This window comes from Choristoneura fumiferana, chromosome 22 (genome assembly GCF_025370935.1).
Source record: "Choristoneura fumiferana chromosome 22, NRCan_CFum_1, whole genome shotgun sequence".
NCBI classification, from domain to species: Eukaryota; Metazoa; Arthropoda; class Insecta; order Lepidoptera; family Tortricidae; genus Choristoneura; species Choristoneura fumiferana.
The window spans coordinates 63,983-84,567 of NC_133493.1; the positions used below are offsets into that span (position 1 = coordinate 63,983).

The 20,585-nt window shown below is 39.0% G+C and overlaps 2 protein-coding genes across 4 annotated transcripts; one reads left to right on the plus strand and one right to left on the minus strand.

Annotated features, from left to right (window-relative positions):
* The first annotated feature begins 1,095 nt into the window (after positions 1 to 1,095).
* Positions 1,096 to 8,936, plus strand: LOC141440442 (RNA-binding protein 5-A-like). Of its 2 annotated transcripts, XM_074104959.1 has the most exons (4): positions 1,096 to 1,276; positions 1,397 to 3,643; positions 4,987 to 5,024; positions 5,812 to 8,936. In XM_074104959.1, the coding sequence occupies exon 2, from the start codon at positions 1,406 to 1,408 to the stop codon at positions 3,641 to 3,643; it is 2,238 nt and encodes a 745-aa protein (XP_073961060.1). In that variant the 5' UTR covers positions 1,096 to 1,276; positions 1,397 to 1,405; the 3' UTR covers positions 4,987 to 5,024; positions 5,812 to 8,936. The 2 variants fall into 2 exon arrangements, with proteins under 2 accessions (XP_073961060.1, XP_073961061.1); XM_074104960.1 differs by having other exon boundaries at positions 1,397 to 8,936.
* On the minus strand, positions 7,989 to 17,145 carry LOC141440448 (uncharacterized). 2 transcript variants are annotated; one of them, XM_074104968.1, is made up of 4 exons: positions 17,054 to 17,145; positions 14,855 to 15,688; positions 11,435 to 11,645; positions 7,989 to 11,151 (listed from the first exon to the last, which is right to left on the minus strand). In XM_074104968.1, the coding sequence occupies exons 2-4, from the start codon at positions 15,676 to 15,678 to the stop codon at positions 11,065 to 11,067; spliced, it is 1,122 nt and encodes a 373-aa protein (XP_073961069.1). In that variant the 5' UTR covers positions 15,679 to 15,688; positions 17,054 to 17,145; the 3' UTR covers positions 7,989 to 11,064. The 2 variants fall into 2 exon arrangements, with proteins under 2 accessions (XP_073961069.1, XP_073961068.1); XM_074104967.1 differs by lacking the exons at positions 7,989 to 11,151; positions 11,435 to 11,645; positions 17,054 to 17,145 and adding an exon at positions 16,904 to 17,039 and having other exon boundaries at positions 13,219 to 15,688.
* Positions 17,146 to 20,585: the final 3,440 nt, after the last annotated feature.

Genomic DNA, 20,585 nt, shown 5'->3' on the forward strand with positions numbered 1-20,585 from the left:
ATAGTTGTATTGTACTGTATTTTACATTTCGCTGTGAATATAGCTCTCTGTACCTTGATGGTGGTTTTAGATTATATTTTGAGATATCTAATAATAATAATAATAATTTAATAACGTAAATAAAATAAAGTGCCCTCGTGCATAGCGAATATCAGTGCATTTTTCTGCTGTCAGAGTGTAGCACTAGCACAAACATCATATATTTTTTTATTTTTTAAAAATAGCTCTATCGTTACTATCAATGTAGACATCATATCATGACGTTATTTTGTTACTAATAAAAATAAGTCATGATTTCTATAGGTGCTAAGGTCTCTTTGGTTAAGATCCGTCATGGCGACAAAATATAAAGAGAACTGACGTCATGGCGGTTCACGCTAGTGTCGCCCCCTGTGCAAAGATTTGCTTTAAATTCCCTATTGGTCACCTACGTTCATTTTAGATCTATGTCGTGCTGTAAATTTGTCAATAACGAAAAGATTATTTGACATTTTCATGACACTTCAGGTTTAAGGCAAAAATGTTTTTGGCCTTTTTTTTAACAGAAAAATAGTGAAAACATTGTGTTGGTATTTTAGTCTCAATCAAATCGTTAATTTACTTGGAAATGCTTAAATGTTAATTTACTTTTTTAGTAGGCTTTAAAAGTTAACGAGATCATCATGATGATGATGATGACGACAAGTTAACGAGTTAGTCGATCAAAATGTAATATTGAACTTTTGCTATATAGTGACACACATCCCATATGTTATGCCAGTGCATGTGATTTGACACGCAATTATTATTATTATTATTGAAATAATACACTAGCAGCTCTTAGAGCTGATGCGTGTACATCACTGCACTTGTGTTTTTAGTCTTTCTTTTTTAAGTATTTGTCTAGTCTATTTTTAAAACTGTTCACTGAAGGTGCACTTATCACAAGTTCTGGGAGAGCATTCCACGAGTTAACAACACGATAGGGGAAGAAAATTAGTTGGTATTTTTTTTGTTTAATAAAATTTTATTATTATTTCGGGTATTGTTTGAGATTTGTTTAAGAGGCCCCAACTACCGAATAGCGATTTAACTATTTATACAATGGCAACACAGTATATAATATGGCGTCGGTCGATTTGCAAAGAGAAGGGAATCAGGGGCTTGTTTTTGAGATTTAAATAAAATATTTGTGTCTCTGTGTGGAAAGCGAATAAAGCGATAAACTATTCAGCGTTCCTTCATTTTATGAGCTTCGGCCCGGGATCGTATCGAGTTGACCGAGTGACGACCGCAGGTAAACAAATGGCGGAGGGGTCATCGATCGACGATTTTAGGGCTCCATCGGATCGGCGGCGACACGGCGGCACGGGAAGGCTCGTGAGTAAAGTTTGCTGACGTTTGTGGGTGTTCGCAGGGATTAGAGATGTCGTGGCGCGGCCGGGACGAGCGAGGTTCGCGGTGGGAGAGCCAGGGACAGGACCGCCAGGAGCGCTGGGCGGAGCGCGGCCGCTCGCCCGTGTGGGACATGCGGCGCGACTCGCCCGAGCGCGCGCGTCGCGAGCCTCACTACCGCGACAGCCGAGACCGCTACGAGCGGTACGACCGCGACCCCGAGCGCTACGAGCGCGACCCCGACCGCGACCGCGACCGCCGCGAGCGGTACGAGCGTGACGAGCGGCGCGCGCGCTCGCGGGAGCGCCATGAGCGGCCGCGCTCGCGCGAGCGCTCCCGCGAGCACTCCCGCGAGCACTCGCGCCGCCGCTCGCCGCGCCGCGAGCGTGAGCGCGACGTGCCCGCGCCCCCGTCGCCGCCCAACATCAGCGCAATGGATCTGGAGCGCCCCGAGTCGGCATCGAGCCGGGAACCTAGTCGCGAGCGTGACAGCGTTGATAGATATGACACTAAGGACGATCAGTCTGTCAATGCCTCTCCTGGAGATTGGTTCTGCAAATGTGGCTCATACAACTTCAAACGGAGACAGGTCTGTTACCGACGTAACTGCCATGGAAAGCGCTCAGAGGGTACTGTGATTGGAGCTGATGCCGAGAGACACTCTACAGATGGAATGGGTATCACTAAAAGGCTTCTTTTTAGGAGACTAGATGCGCTGACTACAGAGGAAAAAATTCTAGAGGTCCTCAAAGAAAGATGTTCGAAGTCTATTTTGGATTCTATTGCGGGTATCACAATAGGCAGAGAGACCCTGACAGGTGCCTCTAAATGTCTTGCTTATATAAATTTTAATTCAATTGCGGATTCTACATCTGCGCATACAGAGTTACTGTCACTGTCACCACCATTAGAAATTGATAATCGTGAAGTTTTAATTTCATTTTATAATGAACCCCAAAAAATGCAAAAACCTGCTCCTAATCCATCTGATTATTCATCTTATTATGCTCAAATGGCCACATACAACAATAGTGCAGCTTTGTCTGAAGCCGATAGAGTTAATGCTGCAGCCGCAGTGGCTCAGTCTGCAATCACTGCAGCACAGGCTCGGCAGCTCACATGGACCCCAGCAGTGCCCACGTTTGTTGCTTCAGGCTCCCAAGCCATGACTTCTTCCGTCAAAGCTCCAACAGGTGACGGAAAGACAACATATACTGCACCAGATGTTCGGACATTTATGTATGATGAAACTTCAGGGTATTACTATGATCCCTCCACCAGTTTGTACTATGATGGCACTACACAGTACTTCTACAACAGCCAAATCAATCAGTACATGTACTGGGACTCCACAAGCTCAACATACATTCTAGCCACACAGAATCAGCAGAACACCGATCAGCCCAAGCTACCAAACCCACCGACAGCTACAGCCGACAATACTATCACAAAAGAGCCAGAAGAAAAGAAAAAGAAAGAAAAGGAGGACAAAGTGAAAGTTGCTAAGAAGATAGCAAAGGATATGGAGAGATGGGCACGGACATTGAACCAAAAGAAAGAAAATGCCAAGAGCAATATTGTTATGGAACAACCACTTGATACTAGCTCCAGTAAAGGTTCTGCGGACATTGGGTTCTCAGTGCTGGGTGCCGGTCCGACTCTGACCCACGTGAGGGAACTGACTCCACCCCCCCCTCCAGACGAATTCCTCGTAAAGAAGCTCTCTGAGCCTGCCTTTGACAGTGACGAAGGTATCATTGACTGGACGAAACTCACTTGCTTACTCTGTAAAAGAAAGTTTCCATCTGCTGAAGTTTTAACCAAACATAAGACGCTGTCAGATTTGCATAAGCAGAATTTATCAGAGCATCGGAAGCAGACGGATTTAGCGACGCAACCAAACGGATACAGAGATCGCGCGGCCGAGCGACGCTTGAAATTTGGTGAAGATGAAGCACCTGTGAGGAAGCGGTACGAGCCGCCAGAGCCTATGCATGCGCCCATACAATCCGCTCCTCCACCTTCCGTTGTTGATACAATTGGAGGAAAGATGCTCCAGAAAATGGGCTGGTCGGCCGGTCGAGGTCTAGGCAAGACGGAGCAAGGCAGGATCGCCCCCATCGAGGCAGAGCAGCGCCCGAGCCTTGCTGGCCTTGGGCAGAAGCGAGGCATCTACACACCAACCCCCGGGGAAACATATCGAGATACCGTCAAGAAACTCATGATAGCCCGCTACAAAGAAGTTGTTGGGCAAGAGGAAGGAAATTAGGTGGGTTTATTTTCAATATTTACAAACTAATGTCTGCTTATTCAACAGGTTCAGGATTTACAGGTCAGTTTGAAATAAATTTATTGATTTTGGTATAATTTCCACAACTATTTGTATTTGTATTTTAGATACAGACATCTTGCCTTGTGACTGGGATAAATGTTTATTGTGATTAAATGTAATTAATAAATTAAAAGCCTCTACAACATAACATAACCAACAAAAAGTTGGAAAATCCCCGACTTCGTCACTTCAAAGTTTAATATCTCAAAAACGGCTTAACCGATTTTGATAAAACATATTTAAGAACCATTGCTAGAAAACCTACTTTCAAATAAAAAAAAAAAAACAAATCTATTCACCTGTTTAAGAGCTACAGTGCCACAGACAGGAAGACAGACACACATAGCGGTCAAACTTATTATAACACCCCTCTTATAGCGTCGGGGGTAAATAATAGATAAGTAAACTTCTTTGTTGATAAAATGAGAAGCAATAATATGGGTTATTAATGCATTAAAAAATTGTGTGCATACAAACATACATACATAAAATCACGCCTCTTTCCCAAAGGGGTAGGCAGAGACTACATCCTTCCACTTGCTACGATTGTGTGCATACTTTCTAAATTTCTATTATTAGGCTGGCCACTTAATTTTTTAACAATTGCGTGTCAATTGCCACTCCATAGTTGGATTTCTGGACTTTAAACCAAATATTGATTGGCAAACTCGTTATTATGCTTTTCATTCTTTTGTGGGAACGGCAAACACCATGTCCATGGGTACTTTTCATCATTTTACACAGAACAGGTAAATCACAGAACTGTTGGAATTGTTTGAGTATGAAAATAATCTTAGTATTTCGACTGAAAAGAAGAATCGAAAATTAGAGTATCTTCAAGTTTCCAATTGCTGTTATAATTTTGTGTGAATGATACTGTTTAGTCTGAAGTAGATAAACAGTTGTAGAACTCAAAATGATTAAACTACTGCCACAGTTTAGAGGAAAGGGTGGCTAGATCTTTTTAGAGGTCTTCACCAACAACCATTTTTTCTATAATAATAGCTCCAGCTAGCAAAAGTGGACTGTTTCAACAGTTCTGTAATTTTAGTTCTACAGGTTGAATGTAATGTACTGGTTTGAAAAAGGGCAACTGGTTCCACTGGATGTCGTGATCACCTTACTTTAACATTCAGGATGTCTTCAGCACAGTTGATACGGGTTCGAATCCCGTAAACCACAGATATAAGTTACTCAAATCTGCAGTCATGCTTCCTGGGATCCGGTCAAGGGTTTTGTTGGTTGATCTCTAATTGTGTGATTCTGGTTTCAAACGCTAGATGGCGCGCCGCGTCGCCGCCTGCTCCCGCGCACCGCGGTAAGTAACATGTTTATTTTACTTTTACTATGTTTTTCTACAGGTGATTATGGATGAATTTTAGCTGGGGATTTTAATAATCTATCTATCTATCTCTATCTTTGTAATAATTGCGTTTTTTTCATGAGAGGTTAATTTTTAATGTAAAATCACAAAGAAGTGGTAAAAAGGGCATTTTTACTTAAAATGGCGCTAAAAATATTTTTTTCGGAATTAGGTAATTCTAGGTTCTTTTTACTCAAAATCACGAGCTTTTATATTGATTTTGACGAAGAAAAAACTGTCTCTAAATTTTTTGACACTTTTTTAACTTTTAATTCATACAGTTATACCTATGGGTCGTTACGAAATGGATACATAAAAAAAATAATGGAAAATTGGGATCATTATTTTTTTCTAAATTTCAAATTCCGATAAAAAAAATTCTTAGCGTTATTTAAAGTAAAAATGCCCAAAAACGAACGTTAGTCGCAATTAGAATTATTGTTCTAGTTGAGTCTTGTTTTTTGGGAAACTCAACGGATAGATTATTAGAACCATCCCAGTTGGCTGCGATTTGGGTTGGGGGATTCTATTTCTTTCCATGACAGCTTCCTTAGGTCTTATGAATATACCCATAGGTTAGCTCTTGGCTATTTTAACTGTCCACGAAGACGAAGCGAACGCCGGACGGAGCCATAGACTTGAACTGTTAACGAACTGTGATTTAACTGTGATATTTTAGTGGTGAAGAAACGGTGAAGACTGACAATAGCTTTACTTACGAGTTTGACCATTTACGTTACAGAGTCGTCGGCAGCGCTGGCACGTGACGATCCTTTGTCAAACGCGTTATTTAGTTAGTTTTTAATCGGCGTGGTACTAGGCGTGGTAGTAGCTACTGTGTCCGTGACAGGTCTTCTTGACCCCTTCAACGCGATAGGGCTTGTGTCTTGTGACTGGGAACTGGGGCCTTAGTTACTGCTTGCGATGCATAACGTACACACGTACAGTCAACTAGTTTTGTTTCTGCCACCACGGAACCTAAATTAACCGTGTTTTACTTGATTTCCGCTAAATTCGACAGCAATTTTTTTTTCTTACATAATGTTAATTCACAGGTTGTCCTTTTTCAGTTGTCCACTTATTTAAAAAAAAACCTGACGCTATTTCAACACAAAAAGTAATATTGTGTTTAAATATATACAAAACCTGGTAAAGGTGATAAAAAGTAAGATGATCTTTGTTGTTGGATCCAAATTTACAAAATTACGATTTTTTTCTCACAAGATTTTTCGTGAAAACTGATTTCTTGTCAATTTCGCCACGGGACAACTTTTTACGAAATAATCATGTTAGTGCATGATTTTATTTGTCTAAATAAATAGTAATAACAACGAATGTCGCAAATATCACGACAACAAGTTTCTTTGGTGCCCTGGGAATCAAATTGGTTGACCGTATGTACAGTACAAACAGATGAATTGGTACCACACCACACAATGAAAGTACAAAACTTGTACGCAAAAATATCTCCTACCACATGTATGCGTTTATCATCTATATGAATACTAAACTGTATTTACTACTTAGGGTGAAACAGCTTAAGCTTAGCGGTTTGTGTAAAAATATTGCAAGAGAATATTTATATTTAGCAAAAAAATATGAACTATGTGCATTACAAAAATCTGTTTAACGCCGATAACTCCGCCGATGTCTCCGCGAATACTGAAAAGCTATTGAAGCTGTTAATATTATAATAAACGTAAATGTAATACTTAGCGGCTACGACTAAAGTGATATGAGCAATAAACAAAAAAAAGGCCTCAGTCTAACATCTATCGTAATATGTACTAAGAGTAATACAGACATAGGTACATAAATTTTAGGATAAAAAGCTACTATTGTACTAAGGCTAAACTCGATTTAAGACGTGAGTTATCCGTTACAATATCATTTATTAAGGCATATTTCTTTCGAGCCACATATAAATAATGTAGCATACGATTGGTATGTGGGCAAGCACTTGAAAGATCGTAGGACAGTTAACGTCTAACAAACTACGTATAGTATAGTGTATTTTGTTTCATAATGTAGGAACGAGATAACTTCCAAACTAAACAGACTTATTTTTATAGATACTTAGTGTAGGTATCAAATGCTGATAATTGTGTACAGAGTTCGTTTGTGGAAACGAAACATTGTAATAGACATACTAGAAAATAGATTTTATTTAGGTTGCGGATGTTTTAAGAACAATACTTACTCGAAGGTTATTTTGATGTAGTATGGGTTGGTTAAAAATAGTATTAAAAAAATCCGTTGTAACCATACAATTTGTATGGCTAATTTTCGTGTCGCAATGTAACTTCTGAGGAAAATAACTCTGTAGGTTCTTAAATTGGGTTTAATTCATTACATTATTAACATTTAACGCTCATTAGAATTTAACTTTTAAGACGGCCTCCCCCATGCCATAGAGAAGCATTTCTTATCGTTATCAACGTTATCATAATTTGGTACCCTTTTGTACTTACAGTTTAACAAACTGAATTATGTATCAGGGTGGAAGCTTTATGCTACTAATTTGATGGTGACATACTATTACTTATTCTGTGGGTACATCTCTATACTTATGTCAAGGAAATCATAGTGGATTTTAATAATCAATTCAATTGATTATTAAAAGTTTCCACTCTGGTACATGAATCTGTTTGTTCGATTACCGGTTGTGTTTACATTACAGTCTACAGATGGTACTTTCAAAGTATTTCTGTTTGAAAACTTACGTACCTATATAATGTCCTGCCGTTAGGGTTGATAACTATACCATGGTGAAAGACAGTATTTTTCAGACTACCTCAGGTATAAAAATATATTATAGAACCAATGAAAGAATATACTTAATAGAACTTTATAGAACCATGAAGATTTTTTAAATGTAGTACAGTCACCAGCATTAATATCTGCCACAGCGGAGCGTGCAAAAATATCTGACACGTCCTTCCGGCCCTAGAAATAGTGTCGTATCAGATTTTTATGCACGCTTGTTGTGTCAGATATTGGTGCTGGTGACTGTACCTATGGTTGTCAACCCCATCAGGTGTGCTAGCAAAAGGGTTCAATTTATATTATAATACTGAGCCATTATAGGGCTGTACACATTTTTGGTTTCCGATGTATAACAATGTAATTTTAATTGATTTGCATTTTATGGTAAGATGTCTTTAGAATAATCAACGAACCAGAATAATAATTATGTAATTGAAAATCACCTTTATTCTACAAGTTAATCTAGCCTCACTTTTATACCTAAAAATGCAAGTAAAATAACAGTTAAAGATTTCACAGTTTATTAGTTTTCGATTTTTCAATGCATCTGAATGAAGAATATACAATGACATGGTTTTGAAACGTTAAAAAAACCTGAAATAAAAAACTTACTAGGGTGTTAAATCAAAATAACCCAACTATATGCTAAAATACTTCTGAATTAATTTTAAGACTCCTTTTAATAGATAGAATGCGATAAAAGCACAGTAGGTAAGTACCTAATATTTTATTTGGTACATAATGTATTACACGACCGACGTTACTGTTGGTGTACCTAAATAGGTTAGAGATTATAATTTTCTTATGATAGTTTTACATATGAATTATGTATGAATATCAAGTAACATGCTGAAAGATGTAGTTTTAAATTGTAAATATTATAATTAATACTTCAGTTCAATTAAAGTCCCCTAGATGTCGTTAGTTCAGTGGCGCTTGTGTCGTCGAGCACATTAGCGCCGATCTACTTTGGCGGAGTTTTTGTGAACTAGCAAAGCCAAGCTAATTTTAGGTCGCTCCATAGGTTACGTCGTTATAAGTCTTAGCTTAGAGCATGTACATAATAATATTCTGATTATACAATTAAATTGTTAAACTTTTTGCTTGCGTTTCATTCAGCATTTCAACCTAAGACGGTGAGGATAATTTTAAGTGCAGCGTAACGACACTGACACACCAGTAAACATTGAAAGATTAAAAATTAACTTAATAGGTAGACAAAGACAGTGAACATGGCAGAAAACTGAACTTACCTACCAAATAATTTGCAAAACTTTACATTTCACAGTTGACCGTAAATGTCGCTCTTTGTATATATTTTTGTTCGTGGTTTTTAGTTTGAATTTTGAGAACTTATTATAATTACAACTAAAAAGCGGCTACGTGCTAACGTCAGATCTGAACGTCATTTTTTTTATAGAAGATCGTCGGACTGTATGTACGTCAATAAAGAGTAGAAAACGGATGAAAGACGAACTAAAAGTGTTGAATATTTTACGTTAAAAATTTAATATTTGTGTAGAAAGTAGCGCCCTTAATTAATTTCTACTTTTTAATGTCGCACTCAAAGACTGACCTTATTCCAAGCAACTTAAACATCCGTTATGGACCAGGAGGGAGGGCTACTAGGAAAATTGAAGTTCGTATAGTACCGTCCCTCTCACTAATATTAGCGTTAGCGAGACGGAATTTCGAATTTTGCACTTCGTAGTATAGGCCCAGATAGATTTTGGATCAGTCCCAGTTTAGGCACAGAATAAGTAATACAAAGTAGTACAAAGTTTAGGCCTGCAAGAAAAATCATGCAAGTTGCGTTACATTGCGGGCGGGCGCTCGATTGACCTCTACAAACTCGCTTTACGGCCTCGCAATGTAATACAAAATGCGTTTCTTGCATGTCTAAACCGGGCTGTAGGTTTGCGAACTCAGTACCCCTAGTGTTAGTTTTCGGTTACAAAAGTCTCGATCGCGTTGGCGTAAAATCTCAATGAGGGCTATCGCGAATGAATTCGGCGCTAGAGGCGCTAGTGTAGCGTGAGGTCTCCGAAATGTCAAATCTCATAGTTTTTGGGTGAGCTACGCGGGTTTATTTATAATTAGAATAATTATGTGAATATTTTGCAATATCTGAAATTAATTATGGCAAATATGCGTTCCGGGGCAATGAATGTCTGTGTTTTGAGACAGTTTTGTCTTTCGGAAACCTTTGTCCTCCCTTTTTTCCGAACAAAACAGGGACTATGCAACACTGTGGCATGCTCGATATTATATGGTACGGTTTTAAGGTGTATTAAATATGATTTTAATCTAAACTTTGTTTTCACGCCCGTAATAACAGACTTTCAAAACCATACTTAAAAACCTCACGCAACAGTGCGCCATCTAGTGAGACAAAAAACGATAGCCCTCATTTGTATGGAAACACGAACATCGCAAACGTTCCGCTAGAGACGCTGTTCGTGTTTCCATACAAATTGAGATTTTAACGCGAACGCGATCGAGACTTATTTTGTAACCGAAAACTTACACCAAGGGCACAGAACACTACTAGTAAAAAAACCTCGCAGTCTAATCATAGACTAATAAGTAATAATGTAATGAATTCTAATGTATGCAAAATATGGAGTGTAGAATTTAACAGTCTCCCTGTATGCGAGTGTCCGTCGAAAGGTGTTGAATAGGTGGCGCTGCAGTAGCAAGAGGAACAATTTAAAGGAAGCTTTATAACGATAAACAGTAAGTATCACATAATAATGCTTTTAATAGTTCATGAAAATTAAATCACCGTCCACGTTTTCTCACTTTTGCTGTACAATTTACTAAATTACACACATCAAAAAAAAAAGTCCTGGGGTAGGTTAGGTACTCATTAAACTGGGGTACTCCTAGACAAATTTGATATTACGACTCATTAGTAATATGCCTAAATTGAAATGTTCAAAACTAGGGATAAAAAATATCCCTAGGCACTTTTGAGGAGTGTATTTCTGACATTCTTGCTACTCTAGCGCCAATCTGGAGGTATTTGGAACTATTATTTACCGCGTAAAGTCAGATAGATGCTTTAAAACTCCTTTTAAAATTCTTCACTACATAGAAGCCCTACATTACCCAACATTATTTTTATTATGGCTCCTACATTATCTGTTATCAAGCACTAACGTTGAAGTTTTATGAACTGACATGTGTTCAACATATTTAAACGATTGAATGGATGAAGATTGATTGCTTAGCTTCCTCTGTACGTCGAATAACCGTAAGGCGAGAGCAGCAGCGGTATATGGTAATGCTCATCTTCTTTCACCGTAAAAACTATCTGAGGAAAAACAATGAATCAGTTTAGTGAAGGCCGAGTTAGTACAACGAGATCACAATAGATGGTGCTGAAGTCAATGTTAGTGATTGTGCACCCAAGTAAAACAATTTGAAGGGTCAAGTCAACAAACGTTTCAACTCGAAATGAGTCTTAAATTTAACGCACTAGGATTAAGACTGCATTAAAAATGTAACTAAGGATTTTTTAAATGTAGTTACTTTACGGTTAAATATTATTATAACCTATAAAGAAGAGAACCGAACTAATTAATTATTGCACTTACTTCGACGTATGGGTAAATGGTCTCTTTTTCATTCCTTGTGTAATAATCTCCAACATTAAACTTCAGCTTATAGGTTCCAGCGCTCATAGAATCCTTTGTAAAAGGGAACTGTATCCTGCCATCAGAAGAAGTGGTGGTGCTGTGCCATTGCACCCACGAAGCGTCCTTGCTTTTGAAGAGATCCGTGAACAGCTGGGCAGCTGGTCTGCCGGTGGATGTATCCAGGACATGAGTAGTGAGGACCGGTCGCGACATTTTCTAGGATTTGTCTGGTAAATAGTTGTGTGATCTGTCGCGCGTGCGCGTATGACGCGGGAATGAGAAGTTATGTTAGCTAACACAAGTTCTCCGCTTGAACTCTATTATCTATCATTGACCGCGATAGCGGATGGTTTATTAAGAGAAACAATTTGCTGTTTGATGAGTTATGACGATGACGTTACTAAGTAGGTACCTACTTACTTAATTATATAGTAAGTTATTAATAAGCCCGCCGCGGTGCAATTTGTTATAAGTACCTAATAATTATGTAACCAACAAATAAACATTTGGAGGACATATCAGTCCCTCTTGGCACGAGTTGTTACTCATTTAAATCTTATAGTTGTTGTGGTGTTTTTATAGTTAAGGCCTTTGGGAACTGACATGTTCATTATCGTTTGATTAAAGTTCCGTAATAAATAAAGATTAAAAAAAAAAAAAAAAAACAAATAAACATACACTCAGGTATCACTTAGGTAGATACACGCATTTATGTAACATTAGCTTTTGCCCGCGGCTTCGCCCGCGTGGAATTCTGTTATTGCGCGCTTTTCCCTCGGGAACTGTGTATTTTTCCGGGATTAAAAGTAGCCTATGTCACTCTCTGGCCCATAAACTATCCCTATGCCAAAAATCACGTCGATCCGTCGCTCCGTTTTGTGAAAGATGGACAAACACACACACATTTTCGCATTTATAATGTAAGTAGTATGGATAATACATATTAAATATTAGTATGGATTTTAAATGCGAATATGCGAGTAGGTAAGTATGTTTGCTTTTTAACCCCCGACGCAAAAAGAGGGGTTGTTTATAAGTTTGACCGCTATTGCGTCTGTCTGTCTGTGGCACCGTAGCTTTTAAACAGGTGGACCGATTTGAATGCATTTTGTTTTAATTGATATCAGGTTTTCTACCGATGGTCCTTAGACATGTTTCATCAAAATCGGTTTAGCCGTTTTCGAGATGTTGAACTTTGAAGTGACAAAGTCGGGGGTCTTCCAACTTTTTGTTGGTTAGAGCGTTACAGCATAATTTATTATGCTGTAACGCTTAATGTTCACAACTGATTGTGATAATGTTTGGTATAGAGATAGTTTGAAATTCTGGGATCCAGGAACAGGAAAATGATGCGCCACATTTTTAGGGTTCCGTAGCCAAGATGGCAAAAACGGAACCCTCATAGTTTCGACATGTCTGTCTGTCCGTCCGCCCGCGGCTTTGTTTTTTTTTATCTATGGTATTTTAATTTTTAAACCCTTCAATTAGATACTTTTGGTTAGGTGCTTGGTTGGATACGTAGGAAAGTACCTATGGTTATTTTAGTGGATATTATGTATAACTATTTCGGATCTTGAAATACAGTCCTGTGACGGACGGACAGTGTAGCGACCATAGCGGCGTTAGGGTTCCGTTCTTCGCCTTTCTGGTACGGAACCCTAAAAACGAACCCGATGGGCTTAGTGGTATCATCAAGCAGAACAAAGTTAGGAATGTGCATTGGAAAACAAAATTTCTACGCATAATTTACAACGAAATATAATTTAACTTAATAATTTACAGTTTTATTTAGACTTATTATGTAAATCTAGATTATTTTACGCTAGTTAAAATTAGATAAAGAACGTTCATTCCAGTCAAACATTACACAATGTTATCTCTCTTCTATATTTTTAGTTCTATTTTTTCACATTAATTAATTGAGTGAACTGAGAAACTCCATACTTGGTGTAGGTACCTCTGTAGTTTATAAAGGGCGACCCTAGAGTAGAAAAGGTAGGGGCAAAAGTTTATTCGACCAGTCATTTTATAAATAAACGTTTGACAAAAACGTTGCACAAATACTCCATTCGACAACCCTTCTGTGATAATCCGCAGTTTAATAAAATTAAAACCTAATCCCGTGTCTTACATTACGCAAGTTATGTTAGGTTAGGTCGGCGAGGAAGGAACATCCTGGGGTTTTTAGCGAGTCAAAACCCCACATCATCATCGCATCCCCCTGGTGACGTGGTACTTACCTGGCAGCAGAATTCCCCCGGGCAAAAAAGAGGTTTAGTAACTTAAAATGTACAATAAGTATTAATTAGGTAGGTAGTTTCTTTTTTGGGTAAAAAATATTCTATTTAGTCCGACAGATATATATAATATCATAAAATATTGGACACTATTTCTTCTTTTGTCAATCAAACAATAAAATACACCCGCCCACCCGAGACGTCACACCGTGCTAAAAAGCGTCGCACGGCGTTACGTCACGGAGACTTTGAACCTTCGACTTGATTTTTGTCGTCAGTATTTTGTATTTATTACTTTTTCATTCAAAAGTTTATTTTTATGAGGTAGGATGCAGATAGCAATAAGGGTCATCAAACAAAGTGACTCCGACAAGATGCATTTACGAAATGGTTTCCTGTGAAAAGAATAAATCCTCGGACGAACGTAACAAACAGCGAGAACAACATTCCTCAATGTCCACGAAACCACCTATACAGGGTGGAAAGTTGAGATGGGGCAGCAAGGGCAGCTACTAGATCCCTTGCTGCTACACGAAAATGCACTTAGGAGACCTTTACTAACTTTCTGAGTGGATGACAATCGGCATTCACAGATTTTTGATAAAATGTGCCTACAGTCAGCGAAAAAATCGTCAGATTTGACTTTTTCTTTTAATGCCCATCGGTCCCATTTCTATAAAGGATTAAAACACTCTTTGAGACCAACTGAGGTTATATAGAGTACTAGAACACCCACAAATCAAAGAAAGCTTTTTCCATACAGGTAATAGTTAGTAAAGGTCTCCTAAGAGCATTTTCGCGTAGCAGCAAGGGATCTAGTAGCTGCCCTTGCTGCCCCATCTCAACTTTCCACCCTGTATATTAAGTGAAGGTTTTTAAACAGGTCAAATATCGCTAGATGGCGTTAGCATTAAGAAGTCCATTTGACGTTACAGTCTTGCAGAAACGTGACACAAATGTCAGAGTTGTCAAACGGACCTGGCGATATACTAGCGCCAACTAGCGTCACAACCTTCGCAAACCACTGCTTTAATCCATCCCCTCCGAGTTGAGATCCAGCGCCACACTTCTCGTGTTCTTCTTGATATAAACGTCAGGATGCAATACATCTTTCCTCATCACGTTGTCCAGAATATTGTCGTCTACTATCACGCCGGGGGAGTTCTTTACTAGTTTCCCCTTAAGCTGGTCGGCTTCGTACCCGAACCGGTTCAGGCTCGGTTCCCCGTGCTTCATGTAGTCTATCCTCCACACCGGAGGGTCATTAGGTTCCCTCTTGTAGCTGTAATGCTGATGCTTCTTCGTCAACGTCATGTCCGGGATCTCCACGGACATAGAGAGCCTGTCGTCTGAGTAGTCCCCGACAAAATCTTTCCTCTGCTGTCCATTCTTGTCTTTATACTTTATCTTGTGCGGATAGAACTTTCTTATGTTCTTGTGTCCGATGGCTGTCCGCTTGCTCGCGTACATCGGTTTATGAGGTTTATTTAGGTTATCATCCGCTGACCAGAACGTGGTCTTCGGCGTGGGGAGTTTAGGTATCTGTTGCCGTGATTTCTCAAGCAAACTACCTCTATTTCGTAAAGCTAGATAATTGGACAGTTCCTCACTGTTCACGACGGGATAAGAGAGCTGGTAACCTGGTAGTTGAGTGGTCTTTTCCATGGCTTTTTTCTTGTACTTCAGCTGCTGTATGGATCGTTCTATCAGCTCTCTTAGAGTGGAGTCCCCCATGATCATGTCGCAGGGGATGGAAGGGAAGTTTTTACAGAGCACGTTCTGCATCAGGTTAAGGACGCGAGGTGGTTCTTTCTCTGCTGTTCTTTCCAGCTGCTCGTGGGGCGACTCGGGGCTGCGGAAGTCTGATACCATTTTGGACATCAATGCGTTGTTGCGAAGAATTTTCCCGCTGCCAAAGTGTAGGCAGAGGGCTAGTATAGATATGTGGAGTATGTGGTCCGCCATGCTGGCAGGTCTGTAACAAGTATACCAATGAGTCGAGATGAATGTGAAACGTTAATGGGGATATTATGACTAATAGACGGTGCTAATATGGTCGCATTTGATTATGTGGCAACGTTGATAGCCACGCAGATTATTTAATAATGAGGTAATTGGATAACCGGACTCTCACCAGCCTCGAATATAAAAAATATAATTATACCTAATGTGCTTAAGTTATTTCAATGGAGTAAGTTGAAGTAAATACATCACACATTCGTCTTTTGGAAGAGAGGAGAGATCTAGAAGGAAACAAAGAAGTCGTGATAAAGGTGTTAAAAAAAAACGCGAAATGGTTGGGTTGGGACCATTCATGAGGTCGGGCTTGCTGGCGCTGGTCTTCCGTCGGATGGAACCTCCCTAAAGTACTTTACAACATCCAGGTACGTTCAAAAGGCCGACGTGATGAAATGAGTTGAGGAGTACCTACTTAAGTCCAGACTAGAATTCTCTAAGAGGGAGGGACAGTTACATAGCCCTCGTGCTCTCAAGCGTTATTTGGCTAAGTCCAATGTTTCAAAGAGGTGCAGAGTTCAGGTTGTATTTTTTAGTAACGCGGTAATGGCAGACAAACCACTACACAATACACCTATTAATTATTGAGTTTTTTAATGGTGACAATGTTTTTTTTTTATTAAAATATGAAGGCTAAGCTTGTCTACCTTAAAAAAACTTGACTTTTTCCTACAGTTTATTTTACCACTTTATCGGCATAATTGCTACATACCTAATCCATGCCAAATTACAGCTTCCTATAAGCCGTGGACGGACGTTTTCCCATTTTGTCTAAGGAACCTTAAACATTTTGCTATCAGGCTCCAGTAATGCCCCCCCTGGCAAACTTTTATCTCGTAGGAATTTTGGAAAATTAATTCTAAACGGACGCTGTTATACAATAGTGTGTTAACCCTAATTCATTCTGCAATACAATCTCAACCCTTAGAAAATAATTTTAACAGTTGATATTGTATTGCAAAATGACAGTGGGTTGACTCAGTATTGCATAACAGCTCCAACACGAGTATTTTTAACCCCCGACGCAAAAAGGGGTGTTATAAGTTTGACCGCCATGTGTGTCTGTCTGTGGCACCGTAGCTCTTAAACAGGTGAACCGATTTGAATGCGGTTTTTTTATTTGAAAGCAGGTTTTCTAGTGATGGTTTTTATGGTAAAATATCAGCTTACTTACAGAGTTAGGTTGATAGTCAATTGATTTTTTTCTTTTTACAAAGCACTTTTTTAATAAAGCGTGTGTTGTACAAGATGTAACTAGGTATTTAAAATACAATGAATAAACCATAAACTCTGAGGATGTACGAGTAGTTAATATTAATCTTACCTTAATGGTAGTAAAGCAAAGCTAAGAAACTAAGTGTTTGCTGGCAGGGCCTTTTGTAACTGAATGTTTGGTCGGAGCGAGCGGTTTACGGATGTTGGGTCCTTTGTTAGTAAACCACGTTCGATAAGGTGCAGAAACATAACATAACATGAGGAGGAAAGGTTTTGTTCAACTGTGTAGTACTTACCTACACGCGCCATCCGGTATATCGGAGCGGCCAAGGTGATCATTAACCTAACCAACAAGAAGTTGGAAACCCCCGACTTTGTCACTTCAAAGTTCAATATCTATAAGTATGAAACATGTATAAGAACCATCGCTAGAAAACCTGATTTCAAATGAAAACCACAATCAAATCGGTCCACCCGTTTAAGAGCTACGGTGTCACAGACGAGACACACAAACACGCATAGCGGTCAAACTTAACACCTCTGTGCGTCGGGGTCAAATCTATCGAAACATGAATAATACTTTAATTATAGAGTGTATCTTCCGATATTTTTGACCACCTTGGCCGCTCCGAAATATCTGGTGACGACTGTACCTAGATGAGCGAGCGACAGGATGTTAGATCATCATCATCACCCAGCCTGTATACGTCGCACTGCTGGGCGCTGGCCTCCTCTCAGAATAACGGGCTTGGGCTGTAGCTCCCACGCGGGTCCAGTGCGGATTGGGAACTTCACACACGCCATTGAATTGCTTGGCAGGTTGTGCAGGTTTCCTCACGATGTTTCTTTCAGCGCAAAGCGCGGTAAATTAAAAAACTCATGAGGTGTGAGCCGGGGTTTGAACCCACGATCCTCTGCTCTGCGGCGGCGGGTTATTCACACCAATTGACCTAGTCCCAAAGTAAGCTTAGCAAAGCTTGAGTTATGGGTACTAAGCAACGGATAAATATAATTAAAAGTTAAGTTAGTTAAGTTAAATTAAAAATATAATTACTTATATAGATAGATACATAGTTAAATACATGCTAAACACCCATGACCCGAGAACAAACATTACCATAAACTCAGGTATCTATAGTCCTAGCGTTCATCAATAGTACAAACGGACTTTTTAATATTTCGAACAATTCCGGAACTGCTAACGTCATCCTGGAGGTTCATCGCAGCCTCATCCAATAGAAAATGCACGATCAACCTCCTAAACGATAGCAGTTCTGTAATTGTTCGAAATGTTAAAAAGTCCGTTTGGACTATTGATGAACGCTTGGGACTGTAGAAACCTGAGTTTACGGTATTAAAATACTTCTAAAGCAGGAAGGAGGTTAAAACTGATTTTCGGTGAAGCGACCTCGAAAGAGTTCATTCCAAAATGAAATCCAGTGTGATTATCATTTCCTGGCAATAAAATATCTATTGGAGGAATTTAAAAATAGGCTTTCTATTTCAATAGATATATAAATGCTATTCAATAATATTATTATTGAAAATACCAGTGAAGTGGCAACAGACGGTCACATCGCTCGAAGAACAGATAGTCGTTGAGGGGGAAAAGTCCTCGAGTGGCGACCACGAACCGGAAGACGAAGCGTTAGCGCCTTCCCACTAGCAAGGTGGACGTAATGCGAAAGTTGCGGACAACCGGTGGATGCGTGACGAGTCGTCGTCGTCGTTCATCACCCCCTTTTTCTTCAACAGTACGTCTTCCGGCTCATGATGATATTATGATGAATGAAAACCCCCGACTTTGTCACTTCAAAGTTAATAACTCAAAAACGGCTAAAACGATTTTGATGACACATGTCTAAGGGCCATCGCTAGAAAAATAGATTTGAAATAAAAAAAACGATCCACTCGTTTAAGAGCTGCGGTGCCACTGACAGACCCACATAGCGGTCAAACTTATATCACCCCTCTTTTTGCGTCGGGGGTTAATTATAACACACCCCTGTAAGTGGTTTTAAGCGCCACCTAGCGGTAACTAGCGAAACTGAACACTTACTGTACCGAAGCATTGACACGCTGCTACTCCTCACTAGATGGCGTTGGGTGCTCTGTAGACTATGTATTTGTTTATAATGTATAATTTGTAATATTTATAATATAACTAGCTGTCGCCTGCGACACAGAAGTATGAAAAATAGTTTGCATCCTATTCTTAGACCTACCGAATATACAAAAAAATAATACATAAAAATCGATCAAGCCGTTTCAAAGGAGTTAGGTGGATCAGAAATATTTTTGACCCGAGAATTTTATATATATTACAAGAGCAACAAATCTAACTTCGGTTCGTAAAAACCTCGGGTGGGTAGATAGCCTGCAAGAAACTTAGCGTGGTATATTTTTGCTAGTTGCCTTTTATTTCTATTTATACAAGCATTTTATACTATTATTTGCAAAATTCGTATGCAATATGCAAGTTCTATTCAAATGTTGTATACTCAAGAAGCTAGTACAAACAAACTTACTAAAGTTGAACCCATTATCAGTGATCGGACTGATTGGAAATTTGTTGAGGACGTTGATCCGATGACGGTGCAAGTAAATAATTAACAAAAGTACCTACAGCCAGCAATTTTTTTAAATTGAACTTTTACTATTGGTATTTTTTGAGGCAAATGAAGCAAGAATGTAGTTTTTTGGTACTACTTGCTTACTTAGGTACCAAAGGTAAATCAATACATAAGGGGAACCATTTTTAACTTTGTTTTGTTATTATATACTTACTGCTGAATTTATATGTCTAGCAAAGAAAATTACCGCTAAAACTATTTATTCGATTAATAATGCATATTATAATTAAAATAGAGTCATCATCATCATATCACCACAGAACGTCCACTGTTGGACATAGGCCTCCCGAAAAAGAGAGATAGAAAGAGAGAGAGAGATTTTTTATTTATAATATCTAGAGTGAGATAATATACCTTCCACACATCGTCATCTATGTACCTTACGGCACTAGACTGGCTGTTTGGAACAAAACGCGCGGCGCATCAATCATCAATATTACTTCGACACAACCGCTGTCACGGACGTCAACAGACTATAGTGAACTGTTCACAAAACCGCGCTGTGAACTGTTTTTGTGCGCCGTTTTGATCTAAGAAACATGCAGTCTAGTACATAGATGTCAATGCTTCCACAGTTCTAATTTTCCACACAATTTTGAACAAAATCATTAGGTAGGTAAGGTATATAAAAATACACACAGATCACAAATCACAAGTTACCTATTTTAACATTATAAAAGCCAAGAAAACGGCAACAAACTTATTTAAGTAATTACCAAAATTAACTCCTTATCCTAAAACACTATGAACCCGGCTCAATCCTTCAAAATTTGGCGCGTCAAATAAACAAATTAATAAATAAACTGTCGGGTTAGCGCCCGATCGGCGATACTTGCGCCCTTACATTTGTATTCGCGCGCGCCGCGGTGGAGACCGACTTTATATTTCCGGGAGATTTATTTAAAGAAAGAAAAAAATATTAATGGTAATAAAATCATTAAAAATGATATATATATATATATATATATATATATATATATATACAGGGTGGATTTCGACGAGGGACCT